The sequence below is a fragment of the Pseudochaenichthys georgianus genome, chromosome 21 (assembly GCF_902827115.2).
Source record: "Pseudochaenichthys georgianus chromosome 21, fPseGeo1.2, whole genome shotgun sequence".
Taxonomy (NCBI): Eukaryota; Metazoa; Chordata; class Actinopteri; order Perciformes; family Channichthyidae; genus Pseudochaenichthys; species Pseudochaenichthys georgianus.
The window spans coordinates 14629134-14656613 of NC_047523.1; the positions used below are offsets into that span (position 1 = coordinate 14629134).

Here is a 27480-nt window from a genome sequence, read left to right on the forward strand (position 1 = left end):
AAGCAGTCAGTACATTATACAGTACAGGTCGTGCAGTGAACCTGTGTTTTGTAGCGATAGAGCTAGAAAGCTATGCCTCTCCTGCTGCATTCTGCACCATCAGGAGTTGCTGAATAAATGCGCCATTCATCCCTGAACTGAACTGTGTGTGTGTGTGTGTGTGTGTGTGTGTGTGTGTGTGTGTGTGTGTGTGTGTGTGTGTGTGTGTGTGTGTGTGTGTGTGTGTGTGTGTGTGAGTGTCTGTTGTTTTGGTTGTCCCTTGTTTGGATTCACGTGGTTAATGTAATTGACAGCAGGCTCTCACTCAGGTCAGGATAGGCACAGTGAAAGGAGGATGGACACAGGAGAGTTAAGATCGCGCCTGGATTTGTAGTCGTCGACATTTGTAAATGTTTCAGGTTGGACATTGTTCAATTTGGTGAGAATTCAAGCGAAGGAGGTGTTTGTTGTGGGATTTTATCTATTGGAAAGGGCCAATGGGTGCCAAGTATACCATCTGTTGCTGTCAGTACTATCTGAAACACAACAGGGAGGAGAAGAATGCTATTTTGCGGTAAGACAAACACCTGATACACTTGATGACAACCCAAAACCCTCTAACCCTAACCCCTCTTTAAACCAGCTCTTTCCTCTAATTCTCCTTCTTTCTCACCAGTATGCGCACCACTACAGCTCCAAAACAACCAGTGCTGTTATCCAGTGACAGTGACACAGAAGAAGAGAGCCTTTTCGGGCCACGGCCTTCGAGAAGGAAGCCTGGGAAAAAGCAGCCGAGCCAGAGGAGCAGTGTGAACCCGTTAGCCGACACAAACAAACCCTGTGAGCCTCAAATCAGGAGAGGATCAGACCGAGAGCTGCAGGCTTTTATTAGCATGAGAGACCAGGCAGACACAGCTACAGAGGTGAGAGACAGCGTGTCGTTGCATATTAAATGTGCAATGTCAAAGGGAAATAACACACATAAACACATAGAAAAAAACAGCAGAATAACTGTCTCAATCTGTATCTAAATAAAGAGAAGAATCAGATATTTATGGGTTTTTTAAAACAGTGACAAATCCCAGAAAATATTAATTCGCCTTGGTATGCAACAAAGAACCATGGAGCAGGAGACACAATGTATTCACCACCACATGATTAATTGCTAAAAGATCTTGAGATAAAGTCTGGGGTTTATTATAAAAAATGTAAATATAATTATGAATAGGTAAAAGCTTAAAATATGAAAAAACACTTCACTATCAAAGATATAAAATATATGTACGTATCTGTTCAGTATCAAATTACATTCTTTGAAATAAAAATTACTGTTTTTGGGTGATATGGTTTTTAAATAAATGCTAAAAAGTTTTAATATTATATCTTTATTGAGCTTTTAAAATAACAGTTTAATAAATATATATATATATATATTTATAAAACGGACAAGTCAAATCAAGCAATTTTGATCCCTCCTCCCTTGGCCTCCCTGCCACTTAATTCAGGAGTTTACTTGAAAGACAGAAAGAGCGACCTCTCGCTTTCCAGTCTGTTAACCCAGAATGCAAAGCGATACAAAATCAGTCAAGTGCCGGGAAAACAAAAATTAAATTAAAGAGACAAACAAGAGACAAACAACAAAATGAGTGCGGGACCGAGCAAGAAGCTAAAAACATACCACTTCCACCCAGAATGGGAGGAAGAATATTTTGTTGTGATGTCACATTCAAAGGTTATTTGCCTTATTTGTAAAGCAAGCGTCGCTTTGCCAAATAAAGGTAACGTGAGGAGAGGCATTATCGAGTGTTCACAAGGCATATGACAGCGACTTCCCTCCGAGTAGCGAGTTGAGAAAGCGAAAGGTCATGTATTATTGCTACACAAACATTATCTCGCAGTCTTAGTGTCGCCAACTCGTTTCTAATATGCAAAAAGACAAACAAATGCGTATATGGTCGGTGTATTTTCGATCTTTTCGATCCAGACTAGATCTCTCTCCCCCGTCTGTGTGCGAGGGGGCGGGCAGTTTACACACACGCAGCTGCTCCATGCAGCAACACACGGCGGGGATGGCGGAGAGAAGCGCTCCAAGGTGTGGTTAAATGTTACCCGTCTTGAGGTGGACAATGCTCGTTGTCAAGAGTGTTTAGCATGTGAGGGCGGTAACACGAGCAATTTGTCTAAACATTTAGCAAAAGTGCACCACATTCAGACGGAGGAATGCACCGGGTTCGACTGTCTTTCTAGTAGCTCTGTAGCCCCATCCACGAGTAACGTTTCCACGTCAGGTGTTATGTATGCTAGCAGCAACACACGGAGTTAACACAATTATACAAACATGGGTTAATGATTAGAGGTAACTGAGTTACTCTTTATTTTGTTAAAGTTTCAGCTATTCTGTTTACAGTTCTGTCATCAGATTATTTAATATGATTTGTTAAAACATTGTTGTTTCTTTTGATGTGAAATTTAATAATATATGTATTTTTGAATCAAGTATTCATCTTTGTCTTCATTGCTAGTTTCCACATGCCTAAAACAACCTCAAGCTAAATCTAAAAGTTGATGGCTAAATAAGAGCGTTTGAGAAATTGTGCAAGGCATACAGTAACAGTCCGAATAGTCGATTAATCGTTTGATTAATCGATAGATTAATCGATTATCAAATTAGTCGTTTGTTGCAGCCCTATTGTAGTTATCCCATGTATAAATAAAACGTGTTATTCAGCAACCCTTGCAATTTGGGATTTTATTTTTGGTTGGTAGACCTCGGTGAGCTCGTCATTTCAAAAGTAGCTCACCAGCCAAAAAAGTGTGGGCACCCCTGCTCTAGGAGGAGATCATTCCCCACTCTCATCTTCTTTTTCCTTTTGGAGAAGTTGATTGAGGTCAACATGTAGAGCTTATCTTCCTCCACTTTGTACCCGATTCCCAGGGCTTTGTTGTCCTCTTCTCTCATCTGATTTGGGATGATGAGAGTTCTACCTTCAGCTGTTGCTTTTGCTCCTCCCAGGAGTGCTGTTGCAGTTTCTTGCCTCCCACGTTGACCAGACCGGACCCATGGCTTAAGGAAGAAGCCACCAGCTCTCAGGATTTCCTTCACTCCTTCTGTAATCCTCTCCAGTTGTTCTTGACTGTTATGGGAGATTTATTCCCCGTACAGTTTGTCCAGCTTGATAATGAGCCTTTCAAATTAATTCTTACAGACAAGGGAAACGAGAGCCGATCCCGTCACAATTACGGTGACGTTTGCGTTCTCTCCCCTGAATTGAACAAATAGCAGACCGCTGGCACTTTAGCTTATGGCCTCAGTCTGCTATTGAACCTCAGTTTTAAACGGCGACTCGATCTGAAATATCGAATTTCCAGGCTTTGTCGTGTAGGAATTTCACCTACCAACCCACGAACTGCACCGTTTCCACGCCACTCAGGAATAAACTACCTGAGATCCACGCCAAACCGCCTCATATCTCGTCACGCAGGACTCTCTGTCTACCTTGCGATCAACGTTCACGTGTTTTATATAACTTTCCTAACATAGTAAAAATATGCATTGTATATTCCATTTAAACTTCAAAAACACTGTGAAACGCCTACAGACAATCCTACAGTTTTGTTACCTTATATGTAGTGGCAGGGCTCTGCTTATTTGTCTGAGGTGTCTAAAAGCGTTTGTTCCCGACCCAGTCTGGTCGTCAGAATCCTTCCACAGCTCTGTTTATTTGGCACGTCAGGGTCACCATTTGATGGAGATATGAATGGACAACTAGTCCGCTTTTTCAAATCTCCGCGCGTCCCTAAACAAGCTGGTTATATTACGGGAAGGAGTCCAGAGCATACAATTAACCGTTAAACAATAATCCACTTTAATGGTAATATACAATGCAATACAATCAATACATTACCATACAAAACCATATCATATGTATAATGTCAGGAGTAGGCCCACTCCTGGCCCCTGCCCACAGACCGCCACGACCTTCCAGTCCGAGCGGCGCGAGAAGAGAGAGAGAGCAAAAGGCTGAATAGGCTTTCATCCCAACAGAAACAGGAAGGGGTGGAGTTTAACTGGTCATCTTTTCCGGTCATCTCAAACAAACACCTCTGACATTTCACTGTCTCCTATGTCTGCAGCCTCCACACATGCACACATCCCCCCACATTCCAGAGACCACAGTGGGGTCTTGCTCCACCTCCCCCACAGAGTAATAAAACCCTTAACAGTCCTTTGTCTACCGCCATTTTAGTCCTCACATTTATGAAAGGATGAAACAGATAAATCAATATAAAACACAAACACAGGTATTGTTTGAACAGTATTCACTTAACTGCTACTATTTGATAATTACCAGAGGAACTCAAAGGACCTCTTTTAATATCTGGAAATTGCAACAAGACTTTCTGCCATTTTCAAATGTAACACACTTCTTAAATATCAGATGCTGCAGGTCTGCAAGGGCTTTTTCCACATGCTGTATCAGCTCAATCACCTTTCTTGGCTGGTTTCCTTTCACATTAGGGATTCTCTCCAGTTCTTCTAAGATTTCTATGGCAATAGTTGACTTATTTCCATACCATTATCCTGAACATGTCTTCAGCAGTGTTGTAGGTTGAGAGTCTTAGTTCCTTTGAAATCTTGTCATCCACACTGTCTAGAAGATGAATTTTCTTAGCTTCAGAAGATCCAGATGGCTCCCCCTGTCTTTGCAGGCTTTCCCAGTCTTTCCTCCATCGGTGGTATTCTCTTCTGCAGCCATAGAAGATGGGAAGACTTGTGGGCTTAATCCTCACTACTGGTATTGCTGGTGATGGCAGTCCTCCCCTTCTACCTGGCGCTTCTGCTTCCAGTTCCTTCGCTCCAATCCTGCGTGAGTTGACAAATTCAACTTGCCTCATCTCAAGTCTATTCCTTATTGCTTTGAGGTCCTTGACTCTGCCAGCGCCATCATGGGTATCCAGCACTCCCAAGCTGCCATCACTCTGGTGGCCTCCTTCATCCGCCTCTCTAGAATGGTCAGGAGCACCCCATAGCCTTCCAGGTTGGTTCCTTCCACAGGCACATTTCCAGCTTGTTCACTGGCTTCTTCTGCTTCCTCAATTGCAGTGATGAGCTCATATCGGCCATATCTGGACCACAGGTTATCTTAAATAAGGCCTCTCACCTCTTCCATTCTGGCTTCAGCCTCCTCTGCAGTCCTTTCAACGTCGGCCTCTTCCAGCTTTGCAAGAGCTTCTTCTTCCTTTCCTTCGGCCTTTTGAGCATCTGCCTGCAACCCAGCCATGCAGTCATCATTTGCTTCAAGAACCTTTTTAATCCCTCTTTCTGCTTGGTGAATTCCTCCCTTAGCTCTGCCTCGACCATTCTACCTGCTTCTCTGTTGAGATAGTTGGCCTGCTTGGTGAAGTTGCTTTTTGCACTTGTTCTTGCTTTCTTGAGCTCTATAACCATCTTCCCCAGGATTTCTTCTGCCATTTTGAGCTAATGGAAATCCACAGCTTCCCTTCTCTGCGTCAACAGCTTTCTCTGGACGTCTGAAGCGTTTTATCCTCTGGCCCAGGCTGCTCCGCTTGGTTTTCAACTGTCTTGACTGACAACTGACTTGAGAGGCTGGAGGGCAACAGAGGATGCTTGGACAACTCGAATGTTGTTCTTTTTGTCTTTATTTATTTAAGACAGCTCCAAGAATTCATCAGGTTGAAAACCTTCAAAACACAACTTACAAACAAATGTTAGCTCACATGCAAACAAAAATTACAAACATTTTGCAGGCCTCACTGCATTCTCAATAATAATAATAATAACACAAACCATGTTTTAATTAAAAGGATAACTTGTTATTTTTAAAACCACATCATTAACTTAAATGAATTAATAAGAGTGTTTATCTCTCATCGAAGACAAGCACCAGAGAAAACCTCATCTGAACACCTGCGCTGTCTAAATTACACAGCAAACAAACGGAGCACAGGCAGACCGTGCTGCGTAAAAAGCAGTCGATTGCGCAACAGCACTCGCGCAAAGTGAGGCAACAGATCAAGTACATAAACCACAATAAACACCGAAGAAACATACCAACGGCGTCTCCGGAGCCTCACACACACTGTCGTCTGGTTCTCCCTCCGTGGCTTTGAGAACAAGAGACCGGCCATCACAAACTACGCCCCTTATGTTGCCGTGTTACCGGAAGCGGCATTCATATTTTTTCAATACAGCTCACTTATGAAAGGTAACCTTGGTCTAAAATAAAACGAATACCCTCTCTTGGTATTGAACAATATAATAATAATAATAATAATAATAATAATAATAATACTCTAAACGAAAACACATAATTATTTCTCAGATATTATTACATATTGACTTTCGTCTCGACAATGGTGTAGCTGTATTAAAGTCAGAGTGGAAACAGTCGTGAGTAAATCTGATTTTGTCAGAAATCGGGAGAAATGTGGGAGAAATGTGACCCCGGGAGGAAACCGGGAGAGGGCTATGAAATCGGGAGTCTCCCGCGAAGATCGGGAGGGTTGGAAAGTATGCTGCTCTCCCGTCTCCGGTCCCAAGGTCCGTCATCGTAAAGGGTCCCCGGGGGAACAGCGGATCCTTTTTATCGTTCCGGATGGGGTTAGAGGAGCAGGTTGGAGGCAGGGGTGATTTGTTATCATGTACATTTGGCTTGTTAGTTTATAACGGTTTTTCTTTTCATACAGTAATTAAATATAATGTAAGTAAAGGAGGTTTGTCATTCTCCACTAAATGTTTATTGTGAATAACTACGGTCCTTATCTGAGCTGACCATCTCTGCACATGCCACCCCTTTTGGATGGTATGGTCCAATTGGTGGGGCTATAAAGGGTGGCATGTTGGGCTCATTGGGAGAGGGAATAGTGTGGGAGACAGTCATTGGGGGATATTGATGTGGTCAACCATGTGCGAAAGATGAATAAATCCCCACACCGGGTTGTATCAAGACGTTCTGCCTCTGTCTCCTTACTTGGTCGGGCCGCTCACTTGTCAGCCACACAAGTGGTGTCAGAAGTGGGATTTACCAAGTAAGGAGTTGGAAATGCCGAGAGGAGAAAAAAAACGACCAAATGGAGGAGCCCGATGACGGGGTGGCTAGGCATGGAGCTGACCAGGGGGCCACGGCTGGTGAACCAAGGGACAGGTTTGAGGAACTGTCTGAGATGATGAAAGCACTCAAGCAGTCTCAGAAGCAGTAGGAGACGAACTGGCAAAGGCTTCAAGCCCAGTTATCTGAGATGAGAGCGGGGCCGCCAACAGAGCAAGACAGTGATGAGGAGCGGCCCAGAAGAAGAGGGGACTTCGGTGATGATCTGGAGCAGACGTCTTCCTCCGGGCGAATGTCGCCAAGACGTCAGAGAGAACAACCGCTTCACCGCGAGCGAAAGTTGTGGCCACTGGGGCCAGATGACGACATTGAACAGTTCCTCACCACCTTCGAACGCATGGCACAGGTCTGTCGTTGGGACCAAGAAGAGTGGGCTGTCTGATTGGTTCCCCTGCTGACTGGTAAAGCACACAGTGCGTATGTGCTAATGGACATTAGAGACTCTGAGGACTACGAGCAAGTCAAAGCAGCAATCCTCGCCAAATACGAGATCACCGCTGACACCTTTAGACGGAGGTTTCGTGCCCTCGACATCCAACAGGACGAGACCCCACGTGAGCTGTACGTCCGACTGAAGGACCTCTTCTGCAAGTGGGTTATATTTGAGACGTCCAGCATCAAAGACATTTGTAAGATACTCATCCAACAGTTCCTCTGCATGGTAAACCCAGAGATGGAAGTTTGGATCCGGGAACATGATCCTAAGTCTGCGGAGGAAGCGTCCCGCCGCGCTGAAGTATTTCATTCAGCAAGGAAAGAAAGCAAAGGTTTTGCGAACTGCCAGAACCGATACCCGTCGGGCAAAAGTAATGCTTATGGGGGTGAAAAGGGTAGTGCTTACACCTATGGTAGCAATAGCAGTGGCAAGCAAACCACGCCAAGTCGAATTGTTTGTTTGTAGCCTTTATTTAACCAGATGAAGCCCCTTGAGATCAAAAGATCTCTTTTTCAAGGGTGACCTGCAGGACATTAGTTACACATGTAACATAAAAACAACAGAACAACAATAAGGATGACATACAACATAATGTACAGGGTACAGTTTACACAACTCTATTTACAGTGACAGGTACCATGAGTATCAAAATGAATGAATAACCTATGCTAAGAGGCATGTTCAGCAAGAAGTAAGGTGCTACCATTGTAATGAGTTTGGCCACACACGACCCACATGCCCAGTGGCTAGGCAGAGTAAGCCCTCTCTTCTTTGCACTGTTCCCAGACCCACCAGGCAACCAGTAGTTAGGCAGGAAAAAGCACGTATAGTTCCGGTACTCATCAATGGTCAGCGTGAGGAAGCACTTGTGGATAGTGGCAGTTTCCAGACAGTTGTGAGGTCAAGTCTTGTTGGCAAGGATCAGTGGGCCCCTGATAAAGCTACCATCAGTTGCATCCACAGAGATGAAAAGCCTTACCCCACAGCCGAGGTCTTTTTGACTGTCGGGGGGCAGACTTTCCTTCTTCCTGTGGCACTAGCACCCAAGCTTCCTTATTCAGTCATTTTAGCCATCACCAAGTGCCCTATCAGTTCCTCCACCAGTCATTCCCTTAGATCCCCAGAGTGTAGAAGTGCCCGGGAAGCCCGATCCCTTCGATGGGGAGGCCTTGGAGCGGTATTGCTGCAGGAAGTGGATGGGGAGCTGAAACCGGTGGTTTTCCTCAGTCGGAAGCTGTTGGACAGGGAGACAAGGTACTCGACCATTGAAAAGGAGTGCCTGGCGATGAAGTGGGCCATCGAATCCCTGAGGTACTACCTTCTCGGACGGCAGTTCATACTGGAGACAGACCATCGTGCACTTCAATGGCTTCACAAGATGAAGGACGCAAACATGCATATTGCGGGGTGGTACCTTGCCTTGCAGCCGTATAACTTTACGGTCAGATACCGGCCGGGGAAGTCAAACCTGGTAGCTGACTGGTTGTCCCGAAGCCAAAACGGTTAGGACACTGTGCTTCCTGGGGAGAGGGGGAAGGAAATGTGACGAAGGTAACTTCGTCACTATGGACTGACGGCTTCGGGCCGGGTAATCTTGCACATGTGGGTTTGCACAGGACAAATGTCACGCAGCACTTTAGTGAACAGTTTGCACTTTATTAGCGGGATATGCACAGTACAGTTAAACATTGCATATTTGCACATTTTATACTATTTATTGATGTAGTGTGTATTAAATGATTCAACCGTATTAAATTGTGATGTCGTCTGGCAGACGCTGGTCGGGCTCTCTGCTCCACCTGGAAAGAAAGGGGAGTTATAGCGAGAGCGCCGAAAGTGTTGGTTTGTGTAGATTGACAGCCGTTGAGATTATGTGCAAAGGATATGTTTAGCGTGTAAAGGTCATGATATAAGGTGCATTAATGGTACAAGTTACTCCTATAACAGTCAACATCATAACACTCATCATCATAACACTCACTTTTCATACAGTAATTAAATATAATGTAAGTAAAGGAGGTTTGTCATTCTCCACTAAAGTTTATTGTGAATAACTACGGTCCTTATCTGAGCTGACCATCTCTGCACATGCCACCCCTTTTGGATGGTACGGTCCAATTGGTGGGGCTATAAAGGGTGGCATGTTGGGCTCATTGGGAGAGGGAATAGTGTGGGAGACAGTCATTGGGGGATATTGATGTGGTCAACCATGTGCGAAAGATGAATAAATCCCCACACCGGGTTGTATCAAGACGTTCTGCCTCTGTCTCCTTACTTGGTCGGGCCGCTCACTTGTCAGCCTCACAGTTCTTAGCCGTGATATACTGAGCGTATACCACGGGTAGAATTGTAGTTACTTTTCACAAGAAGTCAGTATCCCTCCGCGTCTGAGAAAAACTGTATACAGTTGGGCTGAAAAGCAAACTGCCTGGGGGCCAAACCACGCCCCTTAGCTGTGATATACTGAGCATATACCACGGCCTGTTGTGAGCTATTGCTTACATATATATATATATATATATATGTTCACATACTGTACACAAACTCGAATGTACATAACAGTGGAATGCTGTAAATATTAGCAGAAATTGTAAAATGTTTGTATCAGTTCAATTGTTTGTGTCTAATATCATATTGGCAACACAAATGACATAGAACTGTAAAGACCTTGTAGCTATATCTAAAATATGTATATAATATATAAGGCCTTTAAAACTGTAGTCCTTAAAATAAGTTTTAAAATAATCAGACAAATACTACCAAACACTTCTGTGATCATTTTTTGACTGGGATTTAGTAGATCCGTACATCTATTTTTCCATCCACTGATCATTGGATTATAAGTGTTTATCTGGATAAAGATGTACTGTTCTTTCTTGGCTAAATGCTTCTAAAAACTCCACACATGTACTATTACCAGGAGGTACTACAGTAATGTGTTAATTCGGTCAACATCTTCTTATCTGTTTTACTGTTCCAGCTCTCTAATGTAATTAAACAATAAGGGGAGAAGAGACAAGGCTTTCAAAGAAACCTTTTAGACTCACTTCTATGAACTCAAGCTAGATTCCTAAATAACTTAATGTTCAGAATATCAAGGAAGAAATTAACTTGATGTTCCCAGTACCAGGAGGGGAAAGAAAGTGTACTGCACACTGTCACACAGTTCCCAAAATAGAGACATAATACTTTATTCACTCATTCAATCAGTGACCCAAGACTTCTTACATAGGCACTAAATGTAGGTTGTTTACAGGGATGGGAATGTTACTTAAAGGGGCCCTATTATGCTCATATTCAGGTTCATATTTGTATTCTGTGCCTCTACTGTGACATGTTATCATGCTTTAATGCTCAAAAAGGTCTTCATTTGTTCATACTGCCTGTGCTGCAGCACCTCTTTCCACCCTCTGTCTGAAACAAGAGCACAGTCTGTTGTGATTGGTTAACTGGCTAAATCTTTTGGTCATTGTTCAACCGCTAAGAGATGTCCCGCCCCTTAGCCTATCGCATAAAATGTGTTGGATGGCTAGCCAGTACAATCCTGTTACATGTATTTGGATACTCCCCCAGCCTGGTTGTTTATTACAGAGTGAATGGGTTAAACACACAGTGACTTTGTATGTGTGTGTGTGCAATAAGTTCTCCACAGGATAAGGGTTAGGACAGGGTTATGGTTAAGTCAGGGTTAAGGTTAGGTCTACAGTAAACCTTCGTGACTGCAGTCTCTGAGCAGGCAGTTTGAATTTGATGAACATGTGACCGTCAGACTTCATGTAGAGAATGGGCCGGCTGCGGGACACATTGGGCACATTGTGTGTGTTTAATAAATGAAATTCCTTAATGGAGATGTGGGCCAACAGCTTGGCAGTCAATTCAAAGAGAATATTCACTGAACCATTACAATTATGTCTGCAGATTGTTTTTAAAATGAGGACAAACAAACTGAGAATCGGGCCAGTTGCATTAAAGGGAATTCAGCAATAGGGGAAAATAAAGCCCTGTCAATAAAGTGGAACATGCTGCTCTGTAAACTCCTTGCTTTGTGTGATATAAAATAATTATGCAAGTTATTCCTTCTTACATTTACATTTATACATATACAATAATTTCTCATCTTCAATCACCTCTCTTCATTCTCATAGTTTTCCAAAAAAGTGTTTCTGTACATCCTTTTAACTCTTTAACTAGAGGTAGAGCACATTTTGTGTCTTGATGTCTTGCTGAAAAAAATAAAAAATAAAGTTGAACTCCATCTGATTCAGCCAGCTCTACCCTTTGGTTGACATGTTATGCACAAAACAACCTCTAGATGTCACTGTGGTTCAAACAGAAAGCCCTTCAGCTAGCTTCAAAAGAGAAAGTTGGCAATGCTAAAAATCACTGCTGAAGAAATCACTCTTTTTGGTCAACTTTTGTAAGGTAACCATATCCTTTTTGACATATTTTAGTGTCAGGTGACTGACTGAACATAATTAGATAACTTGATGCACAAAAAAAGTTTTAACAAGGGTGTAATTATTTTTTTGAAAATATGCTCAACCAATCGGTCGAATTGGCCTTTTATGGTAAGCTAGCAATATGACTTTTTCAGAGTTTCAGAGATGTTTTCCAATAAAATATGGTAAATAAACGGCTAGATTCATGGTAATATTACTAAATCTAGTACTGCCTTATGAGTCTCAGAGTTGAAAGAGTGATAATCATTTATATCGCACCTTTCATGCATGGCATTCAGCCCAAAGTTGCACACAGATGAGCAAGTTAGGCCAACACAGGATATAGACATTTGCTGTTAGGCCAGTGGTTTCCTGTTAGGCCAATTCAGTATATACAGTAAGATGAGCAAGTATTTTTTTTATCATGAAAAACACTTTACATTACTTTTTTCCATTTTTATTTTACAATTATAATTTATTATCTTTTATGAATATATCTGGTTGTATATATTGCTCATGTTCCATAAAAGAAACAAATGTATTTGAGTTTGTGTTTTATTTGAGTTTGATGTATACAAATACTGTACTGTATATGATGATTGTTGAAAATGTACTTTTACCATAGAAGGCCAGCTCGACCAGTTGGTAGAGGGTAGAGGCTCATAAAAACAAAACTGTGTGGTCAGTCAAAAAAAATAATTGTTTGTGCTTATTTGTGGCCCATTTGATAAGAAAATGCCAAAAAATAATTTGTCCATAGCTTTTTTCTTGGTCCGGCAGTTACTGAATTATGCTTGTGCTTTGTTTTAACTCCTGCTCCAAACCATTCCATAAAATCACCCCACAGATTGTTATACTCATACTTCTCAGAGTTGTTCTGACCTTGAGTTGTTTAAAATGTAGATTTCCTCTCAAATTATACCCACCCTCTCTGTCTATGAACAGTGTTTTTAAGTAGATTATGTCTTGCTCTGTACATGATTTGTGCCGTTTTAAACTTAACCAGATCAATGAACTTCAATATGTGTGACTTCAAAAATAATACATTAGTGTGTTCAAGATATCCAACATTATTGATAACTCTTATAGCCCTTTTTTGTAATGTGCATAACGGCTGTAGGTTGGTTTTGTACGTTTTTCCCCAAATCTCCACACAGTAAATCAGATATGGCAATATTAGTGTGTATTTAGTTTGTTTGTTTCAAGTGTGCAGTTTCTAATGCCATACATTTTCACAGTAGATTTCTTGACATGCCATAGTCAGAAAAGCACAGGTGCTTTTCACATTAATAAATGCTCTGCTCTATTCAAGTGTCCAAAATTGAGTGACAGTTAGATAGCATGCACATTACCAGGACCTTAAAAATAAAACTGCTAAATAGAATTCAGCCCGTCGTTTATTATTAACACCTGTCATTTTCCGACTGTGACATGTAAAAATGTTTCCTGTGAAAAAAGGCCTTGAGTCTTAAATTGACAAAGTTGTATTAATTTGATACTTAAAAGGGCCTTATTATGCTCATTTACAGATTCATATTTGTATGTTGTGCCTCTACTGGACATGTTTCCATGCTTTAATGTTCAAAAAGCTCTTTATATTTCTCATACTGCCTGTGCTGCAGCACCTCTTTTCACCCTCGGTTTGAAACCAGAGCCCAGTCTGCTCCGATTGGTTAACTGGCCGGCTCTGTCTTGATTGGTCAACGCTTAGAGACGTCCCGCCCCCTACCCTATCACGTTCAATGTGTTAGATCGCTAGCCAATATGAGTGCAAGTGTTATATATTGATGTCACACTGTGCAATGGAAGTAAACGAAGGAGTCCAATGGAGGCTTTTAAGCAAGGGGAATGTGTGGGAGAGAAACTTCCTCCGGAAGGAACTTTGGGATTTTAGCCTTCGCATAACATTTACATGCACACAAACCTATATAACAGACTAGAGGAAAGGGTAAACCTCTAACAGAAAAATAGGGCCCCTGTAAAGGTCAAACAAACCAACAGCAGGGTCAGATTGAGGCAGTCTAATCCAGGAGATCTCCTAAGGCAACATAAGTGAAAACACCTGTGTAAGTGTACTGTATGACTTAAGCAGCAGGTAACCATCAGTTATACACACAATGATTCAACATCATCATTGCTCTATCCACCCAATTTCCAGATAAGATAACAAATAATGTATCATATGCTTTTGTGTGTGTGTTTAGGAATGGGAGAAGCTGAATTATGACATACACAGTTTACGCTATACCAGACGAGAAGTAAGATCACGGTGGAAGAAAATCCTGCTATTGCTAGGTGAGAAACTATTTTCTTTGGTTCATTTGTGCTATAGTTAATTCTACTCACCTTATTTTGTTGTCCTCGGTTGTATCTCCTCTTCATCTTCCCTCAGGTTATCAGTGCGAGGTGGACGCCTTGCTGTGTGTGAACAAACAGAACCGCTTCAGTCGAGATCAGGAGCATCTCAACAAAACCACAGAAATGCTGAAACAGCTGCTGGACCACACCTCCCTGTTTCCTCCTGAAACTGAACACCAGAACACATACCTCTGTATCATGGTAAACACACAAACATACACACTCATTCTCTCTTCCTCACCTATTTTTTTATGATTACGCTCCTCCATCTTTTCCTTCAGGACCGCCTGGTGTCGCTAGACAGCGCAGAGGACTTTGTCAGACTGGCCAAAGAGAAATATCCCAAGAAATTATAAGAGAAAGTGTGAGAAAAAAGAAGACACAAAGGCTGGAAGAGAGGGTAAAAAAAAATATTCGAATGTTTAATTCTGTACAATTAAAGAAATTTGACCCGAATCTAACATTCATTTCATTTTAGAGCAAACTGTAATTCTAAAGGGCACATTTAACACTGTTTGACATGTCCTGTTAACTTAATAAATGTTATTCCTCTGTGTTTGTACATTTCAAATTATTTTTTTTGTTCCACTGGTAAATGCTGCTTGGACTATAAAACAATATTCTTTCAGATTATGAAGTCATACATTCGTGTGAAAATTCTCAGAGATTGATATTACGATTTCCAAGAATCACATCACTTCACTTTGAAAGGTTTGATCCACCTCATAGTGTAACACAGGCTGCTTCCCACCGTTTGTTATGCCTGCAGTGGATGAACTGATCAAATTATATACTTCCCAATCACATTTTGCCATAAGGTAATACTCGTGATTTTAGGCCCGAATTGCCATATCTCAGAAGAATACAGACTTAGAAGAGACATTATTCAGAAGAAAACAACTGATCAGGTCAGGATGATTTGATTGCTTTTGTATACCAGGAACTACATAACAATGGACATCGCCATGTTCCCTATTGCACCTCCTCACTGTGGCACTTCCTGTTTACTGGTGGTGTGGTTTGATGAGGTTGATCCAGCCTTGCAAAGTAATTTCTCGTGAACAGATTTTCTTTAAATACACTTTTTTAAAACTATGACCCTCATACCCCATCCTCCAAAGTGGTATTACATACCAGACAATTTATATTTCGTTAAACATCTTTAACACATGCTAATAACTGGCAATACTGATGATATCACTGTATTTTCTGGGTTGTTTTTTGCTCACCATGTCACTAATAAAGTATATTTGTCCAGTTAAAACAATTAGTAGTCTTATTCAATCTCAATGTTTTTGGTTGAGTAACACTGTGTTAGCCGCTTTCTCCAACAGGTGGCAGCATATACTCTCTTCATGCTTCAGTGGGTCAAAATGGATGAGAGAAAAAAAGAATTGACTTAGCTGGAAACTTCTGTATCACAGATGGGGTGTAGCTTGATCAAATGATTTAACTTGTGAAGTTGTTTATTTTCTTCTTTCAGTGAGGAATATGGTCCAGTTACTCCTAAAAAAGACAAAAAACTATGCAGCCTACTAACTGGAATACTAAACGTCTTAATTTCCTGAAATGTTTACCGGATGCAGATAATAATGTCTGGTTCTATCTTTTGCAAAATAGTTTGATACTCTTCAGTCTTCAGTATCTTCAGTTTCTTTTGTCTTCTTCATGTAGTTTATGATTGTGGTATGCTGTACACACATTAAGGCTTGCACACACACACATGGACAGAGAAAGAGAGAGTTCACGTCTGACCCAGATATTGTTCTCTCCAAGGCTCCTTCGCCAAGTTAGGGAAACAGATGTGGAACTGAAAGAGGGGTGCGTTGGGGGAGGGGAGAACTTTGGGAAGAGGACCAATGATCTGGGACCACTGAACGGCATTGTGCAGCCTGCACCTTTTTCTCATTATACCGTTGTGTGTCTGTGTGTGTGTGTGATTTCAAAAATCGAGTAATGCTGACATCATTCTTCTGACTTTCGGAATTTTCTAAATTCTGTTGGATTTCCAAAAGAAAGTAGGCGAGACAGATCAGGGTTCTAACTTTAGTTTGAGATAAATATGAAGGAAGAAAGAAGGGAATTATTAAGAGGGTGATTATGTATGAAGTTGGAATACAAAAGTTAATGAAAAGCAAACTTGATTGTCAAATTTTGTCATGTGTATTTGTGTTCAAGGGTCAACATGTTATCATGGAAATCACTGCTCATCCCCCTGTGTGTGTGGATGTGTGTGGATGTGTCTGTGCAACATACTTCCAAAGGCTAGTCAGTGGTCCGGGCGTACAGTGCTTTATGGTTTCACACACTCATGGAGACTATGCTCATTCAGACTGTGGCTTCTTCTGCTTATGGTCATTTATTATATCATTCACGCATGCACACCCACAACTGCACAAACACACACATGCATACAGGAGTGAGCCATGGTTTTCTCTTCATAGCTTTGGGAATTCACATAACTTTATGTATGAATAAACCATAAGTCAATATTGTATTTATTCTCTCTTCCCATTTAGATGTAGTTAAACATTTTGGAAATAAAGTAATTCTGCTTTCTTGCTGAGATAGGAAGCTCGAAGCCAATGTCATAACTGTTTGTTAATGTGACACTAAAGCCAGGAGACGGTTAGCTAGCTTAGCATAACAACTGGAAACGGGGAAAGAGCAACCCTGAATATATTGCTTAAACCCTCTTAAACTAAACCTTTAAACCATTGTTGAAATCTCACATCTCAGGCAGTTTATAATGTAGACCAAGTCCAGGGCTTCATGTTTATGTCCGAACACAAAACACTTTACCGCACTGACTAATGGTTTACTTGGTTAAATATCAAAGTCTGAGGCCACCGATTGGATTAACACATTTCCGATAAACATAGGTCATGATGGTGACTAAATACTTCTATCCACTCATCCCCGTAGAGACTAAACATGGTAATAATCATACTCATTACTTCCAATGACGTTTCTTGAGTTTGCACAAACAACTCCTCATTATGCACCCATTGATGTCCTGACACACTAGATTAGCCAATCAGTTTAAGACATGTGTTTTACTGTTGAGACATAACAATTATACAGTTTACAACTCTATAACTCAACATTTGAGCATAACACGTCTTTGGGCCTGCTAGCAGTGTGGCTCAATGAATTGCCATGTTGGTTGGTTGGTGCATCATGCTGGTCCAGACTAAAATAGCTTGAGAATGAAGATGTTGCTTTGTTTAGAACCAGGGTTTATGACCAAATACTTGCAGAACAAATGGAAATACCATTAGCATTAGCTGTGCTTTGTATGTAGTCCTTATAAAGAGATGCTAGGACATAAGAGAGTATGCTATCATTAGCATGTTGCTCAAAGTGTTGCTGTGCCTGCTGAAATAAGCTGCTAGCATGGCTGTAGACTCTAATACTGTAGTATTGTGTCAGGAATGGCTTAAGTCAAAACACTGATAATATTTTGAGTTGTTTTGGTTTTATCAAATGCAAAATTAAAACTAGAACAGCACTTGGAGAATGCAGAGCTCCAGAAGGCATGCCCTAACTCGCTAACAAAAGTGAATAATAACCCGTGTCTTTCTTGATCTGGACCCGTATTGAAATGTTTTAGATTACTCCTTGGCCCAAGCTACACCCTTCCAGAATCCTGTTGACAGGCAAATAAACCACTCTGAAGACGTATCCTCTATGTCAATAGCATTAACAAATCATGTACATTTACATGTTTACCCATGAAATCAATATAGTTAAGGTATACTGATGAAGGATGTCATACTTAGTTTTACTTATAGTCAGACAAAATGCTTTTGCGGAAGCCTTTTTTTTTAAACCTTTTTTCTGAAAACCAACACTGTTTATCCAATAGTTATTTATGATTAGACAGTGTTGACAGCAGTGTTACACCCATACACACAAACATTAACACACATGTAAATACATGCACACCATAGCGCTCACACACTCAGTATCATTTGCAACGGATGTTTAGAATACTAGGAAAACAAACCAGGCATGGTGTGCTGACCTCTGTGACTCCCAACGGAGGGTCAGAGGTCAAGAGTCTGCTCAGGAAAGGTATGATTACTATGTTGCTTTCAAGTCAAACCCTACTAACCGCAGTTGTAATATTGTTTGCTGTAAGAACAGATTTAAAGATACAGTTTAAAACATTGTAATGGCATAACTATAAAGTAAACATAATGGAAAGCTAATTTTACAAATGTCTTTGCAATGACAGTAAATTATAATTGAAATGAATTAACTTTTCTTAAGGCTGCTTTTATCTTTTTCTACATTGTTTTAGCAGTTTCACTCATAACACGGAAAGTCATGGAAAGCATGCGGTTCACAACATCACTTTCATTCTTAGCTTCATAGCTCAAGCAGATTTAATAAAGAACCCACACATCTGCTCACACACACACACACACACACACACACACACACACACACACCACACACACACACACACACACACACACACACACACACACACACACACACACACACACACACACACACACACACACACACACACACACACACACACACACACACACACACCCACCATAGATGGCTTGAGCAAGCCTTTGGGCAGGGCAGGGTGTGTTCTACAGCATGGCTGTGGTCATCGTTGGTGGATCAGTAATTACACAAATACACTGATGCTCTTGAAATATCTTGATTTATTTCCCTTAAATCAAACATGATTAAAGGAGTCTCCTCAATGTAACAGTGCATGAACACATATTGTCACTGTAATTGTTATTCTTAAAACCAATTGGTCTTTGGCCCCATCAAACAAAAGGAAAATAACTGCATCGTGTGTCAGCTTCTGAAAATAGCACATTGTAGGTATTGTATATTTTGGTTTTACTTCTATAAAACTGAGCTGAATATACAACACTTCTCACTCCCAACCCAGCAGATATGGCAGCTGGCCCTGTGCTTCAAACTAAAGCTTTACATACCCAAATAGCATCAGTTTATGCACGTCATTTACCGCTTGTTACATTCACACAGCGTCTTTTCAAAATAAACGTTATTCTTCACGAACAACTTGGTTAGGTAATGCATCAAAAGTTCTTGTAAGGATTGTGGTTTGGGTTATGGAGTTAAGTCAAGAACGTACGTCACACTTAGGTGCTGTTTACACGAGAACTAAACGGGTTGTATCCGCTACTTTTCTCTCGCGTATAGCCCGTTCATTCTCACAAGGCCGTAACGGAAACGGACCCGCAAACAATAACGGGTCCCAAGGTGGATAGATCTGCAAACGGAACACTCTGGGGGGCCAAACGGCTCAGTGTGTACGCCCTGTACGATCATTTTCCTGATAACGATGACACCATAGCCCCACCTCTCCCCACTTCAGCTGCTCACTGCTGTAGCATGGACAGTAGCTACTGTCAGTGCTACTGCTACTTACCATGCTACAGATGTTAGTGTAAAATCTACAGCTCCTCTACCACAACCATCAGCAACAAGTGGACATGGAGAACTACATGAACTACATGTTGCTAAATCCATAAAATAAACAGAAGGGCAGCCAGGCAACCATGGCAACCATGCTGGGGGGTCTTCTTCGCTGCTTTTGGTGTATTGTGTGTCGGAAGTACAGCGCCACTTACAGGCCCGGCATATGTACTACTACAGCGTCTCCAGCGGGTCGAGCGGTCTTGTGTGAAGGGACACGTTTATTGAGCCGTATCCGTGTGAACAGAATACTTTTTTGATAATGAATTTGGTTCGTTTGCGTTCTCATGTAAATGGGGTCTTAATGTGACACGTTGGGCACACAAAGATCAATGTGAATTTCAGTAGGTTGCGTAATTGAACTGACGTACGTAACTTAAAAATAATAAGTCAACGTTGCTTTTTACACAGGACACAAACGCAAGTCTCCTGGGTGACAGTCATCTGACTTCCTCCTTTACTCTGTGACATATTTGATGACTTAGGAGTACGCCCTTGGGTTTATTAAAAAGGCACTTTCTACATTTAAAGGTCACCTATTATGCAAAACCCACTTTTTCATGTCTTATATACATAAACATGTGTCCCCTCTGTGTAAAGAGATTCTGAAAGTTTCAGGGGAAAATATTTGCTCACTTTTTGTCCAGAGCCATTTAAATAAAAACTTGACTGAAAATGAGCTGATCAGATTTTTTCCACTTTATGATGTCATAACGTACAGTGTACGCGCCACAGTTAATACAATTCTCAAGTGGTGGCTCACACAACAACCCCAGAGCCACCACTTGAGCCAGGGAAACAAGGTATGTAAATGTCAGTAAACTTCCAAGTTATGCAAACATGTAAGCAAAGCATAAATTACAGCGACGTTGACGTTACTTTGCATTGCGGGGGTAAGCTAAACCGTTAGTAAGTAGCTATAGCCAGCCAGATATATTAAATAAACACTTTGTCATAAAATCTAAATGTAATGTTTTTTAGCGTTACCTGCCTGGTGATTTAAAAGAAAGCTCTCTGGGAAATGTTGACTTACTGTTCCACATGAAGCTCGAAGCTACCTTACAGTACACAGTTGATCCTGAGTCCTGTCAGTTAAAGTGTTTCATAGTTAGCTTAGCTAAGCATCAACCTAGCACTGAAATATATGGATGTTATGTGACAGTATTTCTGAGAAAAAGTCAGCTGACATGGTGGCATAGTTGCCACCGCTTTACGTGTCGACAGCATGTTTGAATGTATTTGCAGCAGTACATGTGGCTGTTTGGCCACTGACGTTGCCATAACAACACCTGCATTTAAATGTACAACCTCTTTTTGAGACAGATTTGTGCATGAAATTATAATTCTTCTGAATGATATTCCCCCACTCATAAAAAATAGCGCTTTACCCCTGCTTACACCTATATGCCCTGAGCTGATTAGCGAGCCTTCATTGTAAGAGTCGTGGGTGTACTGTGTGTGCGTGTGGGGAGTGTTGCAGAAAATTCCACTGTAGCGCCGCGGCCGCCGCCACTGTGGGCTCAGCCCCGAATGTTTCCAGGTCCAGGCGATGCCCTACCCCCCCCCCCCCTTATCACCTGAATCTCCTCCTAGAGCACCATTGTGTTATTTTTTACCAAATATCTCTCAGAGGGGCGTGGGGAGGGGCTCCTTATTTTCATCTAAAGTAACAGACAGAGAATCAGCACATAATAGCGGACCTTTAAGTTATCATTTGTAATATTAATATTATTACGAAGTCAATTGACTATAAGAACACATCTTATTCACAAGGCTAGACAGCTCTTAGTTTAAACCAATAATCAGCATTACAATATAAGTAAAGGATACATCTAGATGCGGCGTATGTATACATGTGTTTCAGTTCTCACTCATGTGGTTTTTGATGTTTTAGATGTCTCACACAGCTGTTGAGCCCCACCTGGCAAAAACTCCCTTCCATATGTACGTATATATTTGAATGCTTCCAGTTCCAAATGCTGTTACTAAATAAAAGCATAGATTTAATGTGTCTGTTAAAAAAGTGATTGTGGATATCAAGTCATATGGCAGCAAAGATAACATGGATTATGGATTAAAGTTGCTTAAAAAAAATCATCCTATATGAGGATAGTTTGGGGAGGACACTCTTTTCCTAAGACCATGTTATAGAGCTGACAAAAAGGAAGTATTCTATGCAACCAAATCTAAATGTTAACACAATACAATTCCAAAAAAAAGAAAGGAAAAAGAAAGACAGCAGGAGAGACAAAAAGAAAGGAAAGTGTTGGAGAAACATCCTTAGTAAGTGTTGACGTCAAAAATGGTAGGGCGAGCAAAGATAAAGCTAAACAGGTCAAGCTCAGAAAACAATTGGATAAAAAAAAAGATTTGAGTAAAGAAGAAAGATGAAAATGGGTAAAGATTCTTTTCATCTTCCTCATCTCCCCCTGAGTGCTCTTTCTAGGGTAAAGTCAGACAGTGATTCACTTTTCAATATAATCACCTGGCTGGGTTTTCTCATCCAATCACTCAAACTACCTGACCTGCAGCCGTAACAACACTCAACCCCAATCATGTCCCCCGTTCCTGTGACATGAGTCAGAGGCTGAATCGGCACCTTTTAATGACGACATAAACACTGCATCTATACTAACACACGAAGAGAAGAGGCTCCTTTTGATGCTTCAGACTCCCTAACTCCGGATGATGTCATGTAATGATGGTGTGTAGATGGAAGAGTGGCTCTGCTTTTAATATACAAAGAAAGAAAAAAACTGAAACACACACGCACGCACACATGCACACACACACACACACACACACACACACACACACACACACACACACACACACACACACACACACACACACACACACACACACACACACACACACACACACACACACACACACACACACACGCACACACAGCATAAACATCTGGTGTTCAAACCTTGAAATAGTCAGTCCAGTGTTTAAGACATCAGGCCTTCGTGTGTGTGTGTGTGTGTGTGTGTGTGTGTGTGTGTGTGTGTGTGTGTGTGTGTGTGTGTGTGTGTGTGTGTGTGTGTGTGTGTGTGTGTGTGTGTGTGTGTGTGTGTGTGTGTGTGTGTGTGTGTGTGTGTGTGTGTGTGTGTGTGTGTGTGTGTGTGTGTGTGTGTGTTACTACAGCTGGGAGGTCAATCGTAGAAAGCAAAGAGAGTCCACTCATAGAAATAGAAACTGTTCTGGAATACCAATAGAATTCTAATTCTGAATCCATGATTCGATCGGTCAGACCAGAACAGTGACTTCATATTCTAGGTCTGTCTCTTTAGCTTGGTTTCCATCAAGCAATTATTTTCTAATGATGATGTGACGATTTAAAGAACTTAAATTACGCCGAGGAAAGTACAGTTATGTAAAAACAATTTGTACTGGGTTTAGATTCCGAAGCAACTTTATACGACTTGCTTTGATGAAATGATCAAATTCAACACTTGGTTAAAGACTTTCTAGGCAGTGAATCCTAAGAGAAAAACGTTACCAGCAAATGAGTTCATCTGTCAGTGTATTCTGCAGGCACTACTTTATCTTTGGCACAGGGGCCTGATCCCATGTGATCCCTCCAAAGTCCTAAATCTTATAAGGTTGGCATGGAAGAATTTGATAGCCTACAGACATGTAACGTTGGCGGCTAGCTAATAAAAACGTTTTGCATCTAGAAGAGTTCAAGAGTCCTAACTCTGTGTTGTGTCTTCTACATGGACAAGTAGACAACTGTTTGCCAATGCATTTTTATAGTTAAGTCCCTTTCGGATGTCTAAAAATGTTTTCCTGACCCAATCTCGTCATCATGCTTCATTCACAAATTTACGGATAACAATTTTAACGATTATATTTGTTTTAATCGTTTAATACGTTTGTAAAAAGCTCCCAGACACACATACCTTGTTCTTCTGTTTAGGCTCACACATTCTCATGATAGACATTACCCAAGAACATCACCAAAATAACCAATCTGACTTTCCAACTGTTTGTCCAGTCGCAGTGTCTGCGGTCATCACTAATAGCAATTATGTAATCCGTTTAGAAAAAAACTAAAGACACATATTGCTACTCTGAATTTTCTACAACTTGCTAGGCCTTCAGTCATTTTTAATATCCATAAACTGTATCTATGCTACAAACTATTTACTGGCACTTGACGAAACCTTTCTGCTGGCTGGCAAAGGTGAAGTCTCAACTTGATTTATTTAGATGAATATCTTTGGTGAACCTCAATGCTCATAATGTCTGCTGTTAAAAGCTGCCAGACATCTCAAATGATTCATCAACCATGTCTGATCAAAGGCCCAATCACCTTTCTATCCATCCATCATTTATTTGATGTCATCGGGCAAGATACAGCTACAATACAATGACAAATAAATGTACCTTCAAAGAAAAAATATTTTGTTATCGTTAGTCAATATTTTGCAGAGGCTTTCATCTTTTATAACATGCAGGTATTTCAGTAGTTCATAAAATCAATCATTATTTTAAGTTATTTCAAAAGTATTTTAAGCACATATGGTTGCCTACAGTCCTGAGAAACTTGTATTTTGGAGCATAGAACAAGTAATAACTGGGCAAACAGTGTTCTGACAGTTGTATCTGCAAATATAGTAAGTGGAACATGTCTACACCTGTAGATACTGTTGAAGTATATCCCCAATTTGAGCATTTTGGCAAACAGCCACAGACCAAATGATGGACGTCTGGTGCGGAGGTGATTTCAAAATCTGTGTGTGTGTAGAGGTAGGGGTTGTATTTTTGCTTTGGGACACTGGGATATGTATCTACCTGAGTCTGCAATCTCCACTTTCTGTGACTCAATGCCCAGAAATCCTAGATCTACACACACACACACACACACACACACACACACACACACACACACACACACACACACACACACACACACACACACACACACACACACACACACACACACACACACACACACACACACACACACACACACACACACACACACACACACACACACACACACACACACACACACACACACACACAGGCAGAAATGACAAATACTGGGCTTCCACCAACATGAGCTCATTGAAAAACAGCTGCCTTTCGCTCACGAAAGGTCAGGTGAGGGGGAAGCCTTGTATGTTAAACTGCCTGCCTGTCCCCTTATCTGACTTTTTTGTTTACGTCTATGCAGCCTGTCTGTATCTCAGACTCAATCCCTTTTTCTGTCTGTCTATCTGACTTTAGTTATAGAATAATTAAGATTCACATTGAGATCTTACCTTTGTAGTTTTTTCTTTTGTGGACTCTGTGCAGTGTTGCTGCATTCACATCATTTTGCAATTACCCTGGCAAGTACACTGTTATTATTATATGGAAAGGATGGCAACACAATTAAAAGATGATTGTATATTAAAGGATTATAATATACAATCTCAACACCATATGGCTGTCAGACCAAGTTTATTGACTAGCCGGTGAACAGAGTGAAGCATTTGCAGCCCGATAGTCCTTTAATGAGTAAGTGTACACCAAAGTAGAACTAAAGTAGTGACCTTCTAGCAGTGTCTCACACCGATTGTGACACGAAACTGCCCAGGTTCCTAACCCTAATCAGTCGCCATTGCTTTGACCACGCCTTCTTCAAACTCGATTTCATGGTGTTCTTAACTACATACCTGTATCGTTTTTGAACGTATCTTTAACAGATAGAAATTGATACACTTGTCAAAGTACCTAAAACCTCATATGTTGGTATAGTACAGTAGGTGTCACGTGGGAACAATACCAGCGTCACGGCTGTTAAAGAGAGAAACAAGATTCCAAGTTGCTGCTAATGGTCGCTCCATCTATGCTGCATCAGTAAATAAGCATCTGTCTGTTGCAACATATCAACTTTATGAAGTGATACTATGTCAGTATTGTGTTAGCAGCTTGTTGTAATGGCCCCAAAAGGCAATACAATCAACTAAGGTACGTTTAAGAGCCTTCTTCTGAAAAATACCTAAAGGCTATAGATATAATCTGAGCCAATATTGAATATTCATTAAGAAGCAAGATATTACTTTGTGTTCTTTTCTTTTTTTTAACGATACAACCACTTGCTTTGCCATTTTCAAAACACACTGTGACTGACTAATGTGCTGAATTTGCTCCAACAGGTATAAATACGGTTTGGATACAGCTCAAGGGTACTGGCCACAAGTGAGTCAGTATCATTTTTTACTTTAAAAATACTATTGCAAGAATCAGTTTATGTGCATGCCTGTGTGTGTGTTTACATGTTCCTATGTAAGCATCCTGGCTCAAAACGTTGCTCCGTCCTTCCCTCTGGGAGGGACACATTAGACACACATACTGTACACATATAGAGGTAGACCCATCAAAAAGGAGGCTTTTCTCATTGTGGTATGGTTAAATGATAGAGTGCTATGCAGTGGTGGTTAAGCAGAGGAGCGAGGGCAAGGAGGAAAGTACAGTCAGCTGCTTCGACATGAAGGCAAAGAGGCAGCAATACTAAAACCACTCCTCGCAGACCATGAGGAGAACAAGTGATGAATAGATGCAGATGGTAAATAAGTTCTGAGGGGCTTTTATGAACTTCAGATTTATCTGAAAAAACTGCTGCTATCATGTGAACATCCAACATCTCATGACTGCTAATTTTAGTGCTCAAAATCCAAAGTTTTCCTGAATCTGAAAGTTGAGGTCATTTATTTTGTGCAGAATGACAATTTAGTATGTAAGCCAGATGTGCGATTTCCAAAGGATAGATTCATTGAAGTGTTATTTATTTAAATTCTTGAAAATCTGACCTTTTGTCCACAATTTTCTGATACCATTGCTGTGTCTTATTTCTCGTTCTTCTGTACATGTTTTTTTTGTTTGTTCACAAGGAAAAGTAAGGCAACATGCAACACACTTTGAGTACCCTGATGGTGCGCTTACACTAAAAAAGGTGAGCATTACATAATGTACGAAACGGGGCCAGTCACAAATGTTGTTGCTCCTGTGAACACAGCACTATGAAATAAGAAATTAAATATTATAAACGATTTTATCTAATCCCTGTGCTATTTATATCGGAAATAAGCCACCAGAAATGTTCTTTTTAATTGAACAGTCTGAAATGTGGTAATGATAAAGTTGCTAGCTAGCTTACTTGCTAGCTAACGGCAGCTATCGTGACTTAAAGTAAGGGCACAGCAGCCTTGTTACCTTTAAGCTATCCATTCAAAATTCAAATACTGTTCACATTGAAATACATGGCATTGTCAAAAGGGAAGAATCGAAAATGAAACAATGAACAATGCTGGAGGCGTGGATGTGTGTGTGTGTGTGGGGGAGAAGCGAGTCATCTAAAATACCCTCTCAATTGTGAACGAACCCATCTTTTTCATAAATTATTTTTATTCCAGCACTGCACTCCCCTTCTATACCTAACTCCTTCTTCTGTCCACTCTGTGTGAACTCATCAGTGTTGATACAGGGCTTACGTATGTGAAACCCCCCTTTAATGACCCACATGGGATCTCAGGGAGTCTTCGGTTTGTTTTTTCTGGCTATGATTCATAAAGCCTTTAGCATCACAAGTGAACCACGACTGGCTCTGAGTCTCTCAAAAGACCCTCACATTCTCACTGACATCATGTTGGGGAGATTT

General features: G+C 41.0%; 1 protein-coding gene and 1 long non-coding RNA gene across 3 annotated transcripts in view; one reads left to right on the forward strand and one right to left on the reverse strand.

The window, feature by feature from the left end:
* The first annotated feature begins 183 nt into the window (after positions 1-183).
* LOC117467042 (melanoregulin-like) lies at positions 184-15469 on the forward strand. The gene is made up of 5 exons (XM_034110607.2): positions 184-553; positions 656-902; positions 14189-14279; positions 14377-14543; positions 14624-15469. The coding sequence occupies exons 1-5, from the start codon at positions 477-479 to the stop codon at positions 14696-14698; spliced, it is 657 nt and encodes a 218-aa protein (XP_033966498.1). The 5' UTR covers positions 184-476; the 3' UTR covers positions 14699-15469.
* Positions 9207-27480, reverse strand: part of LOC117467043 (uncharacterized) — a 32276-nt gene continuing 14002 nt past the window's right edge. For both annotated transcript variants that reach the window (XR_011645171.1, XR_004554330.2), the window contains exons 2-4: positions 14584-14730; positions 14331-14402; positions 9207-9344 (exon numbers count right to left, since the gene is read on the reverse strand). This is a non-coding gene — a long non-coding RNA (uncharacterized lncRNA). The remainder of the gene's footprint in view (positions 9345-14330; positions 14403-14583; positions 14731-27480) is intronic.

Excerpts from the sequence above, each read along its gene's own strand:
- LOC117467042 (XM_034110607.2), top strand. The coding sequence starts at position 477 with ATGGGTGCCAAGTATACCATCTGTTGCTGTCAGTACTATCTGAAACAC. Across the intron at positions 554-655 it reads GAGAAGAATGCTATTTTGCG|TATGCGCACCACTACAGCTC; the intron begins GTAAGACAAACA and ends CTTTCTCACCAG. Across the intron at positions 903-14,188 it reads AGGCAGACACAGCTACAGAG|GAATGGGAGAAGCTGAATTA; the intron begins GTGAGAGACAGC and ends GTGTGTGTTTAG.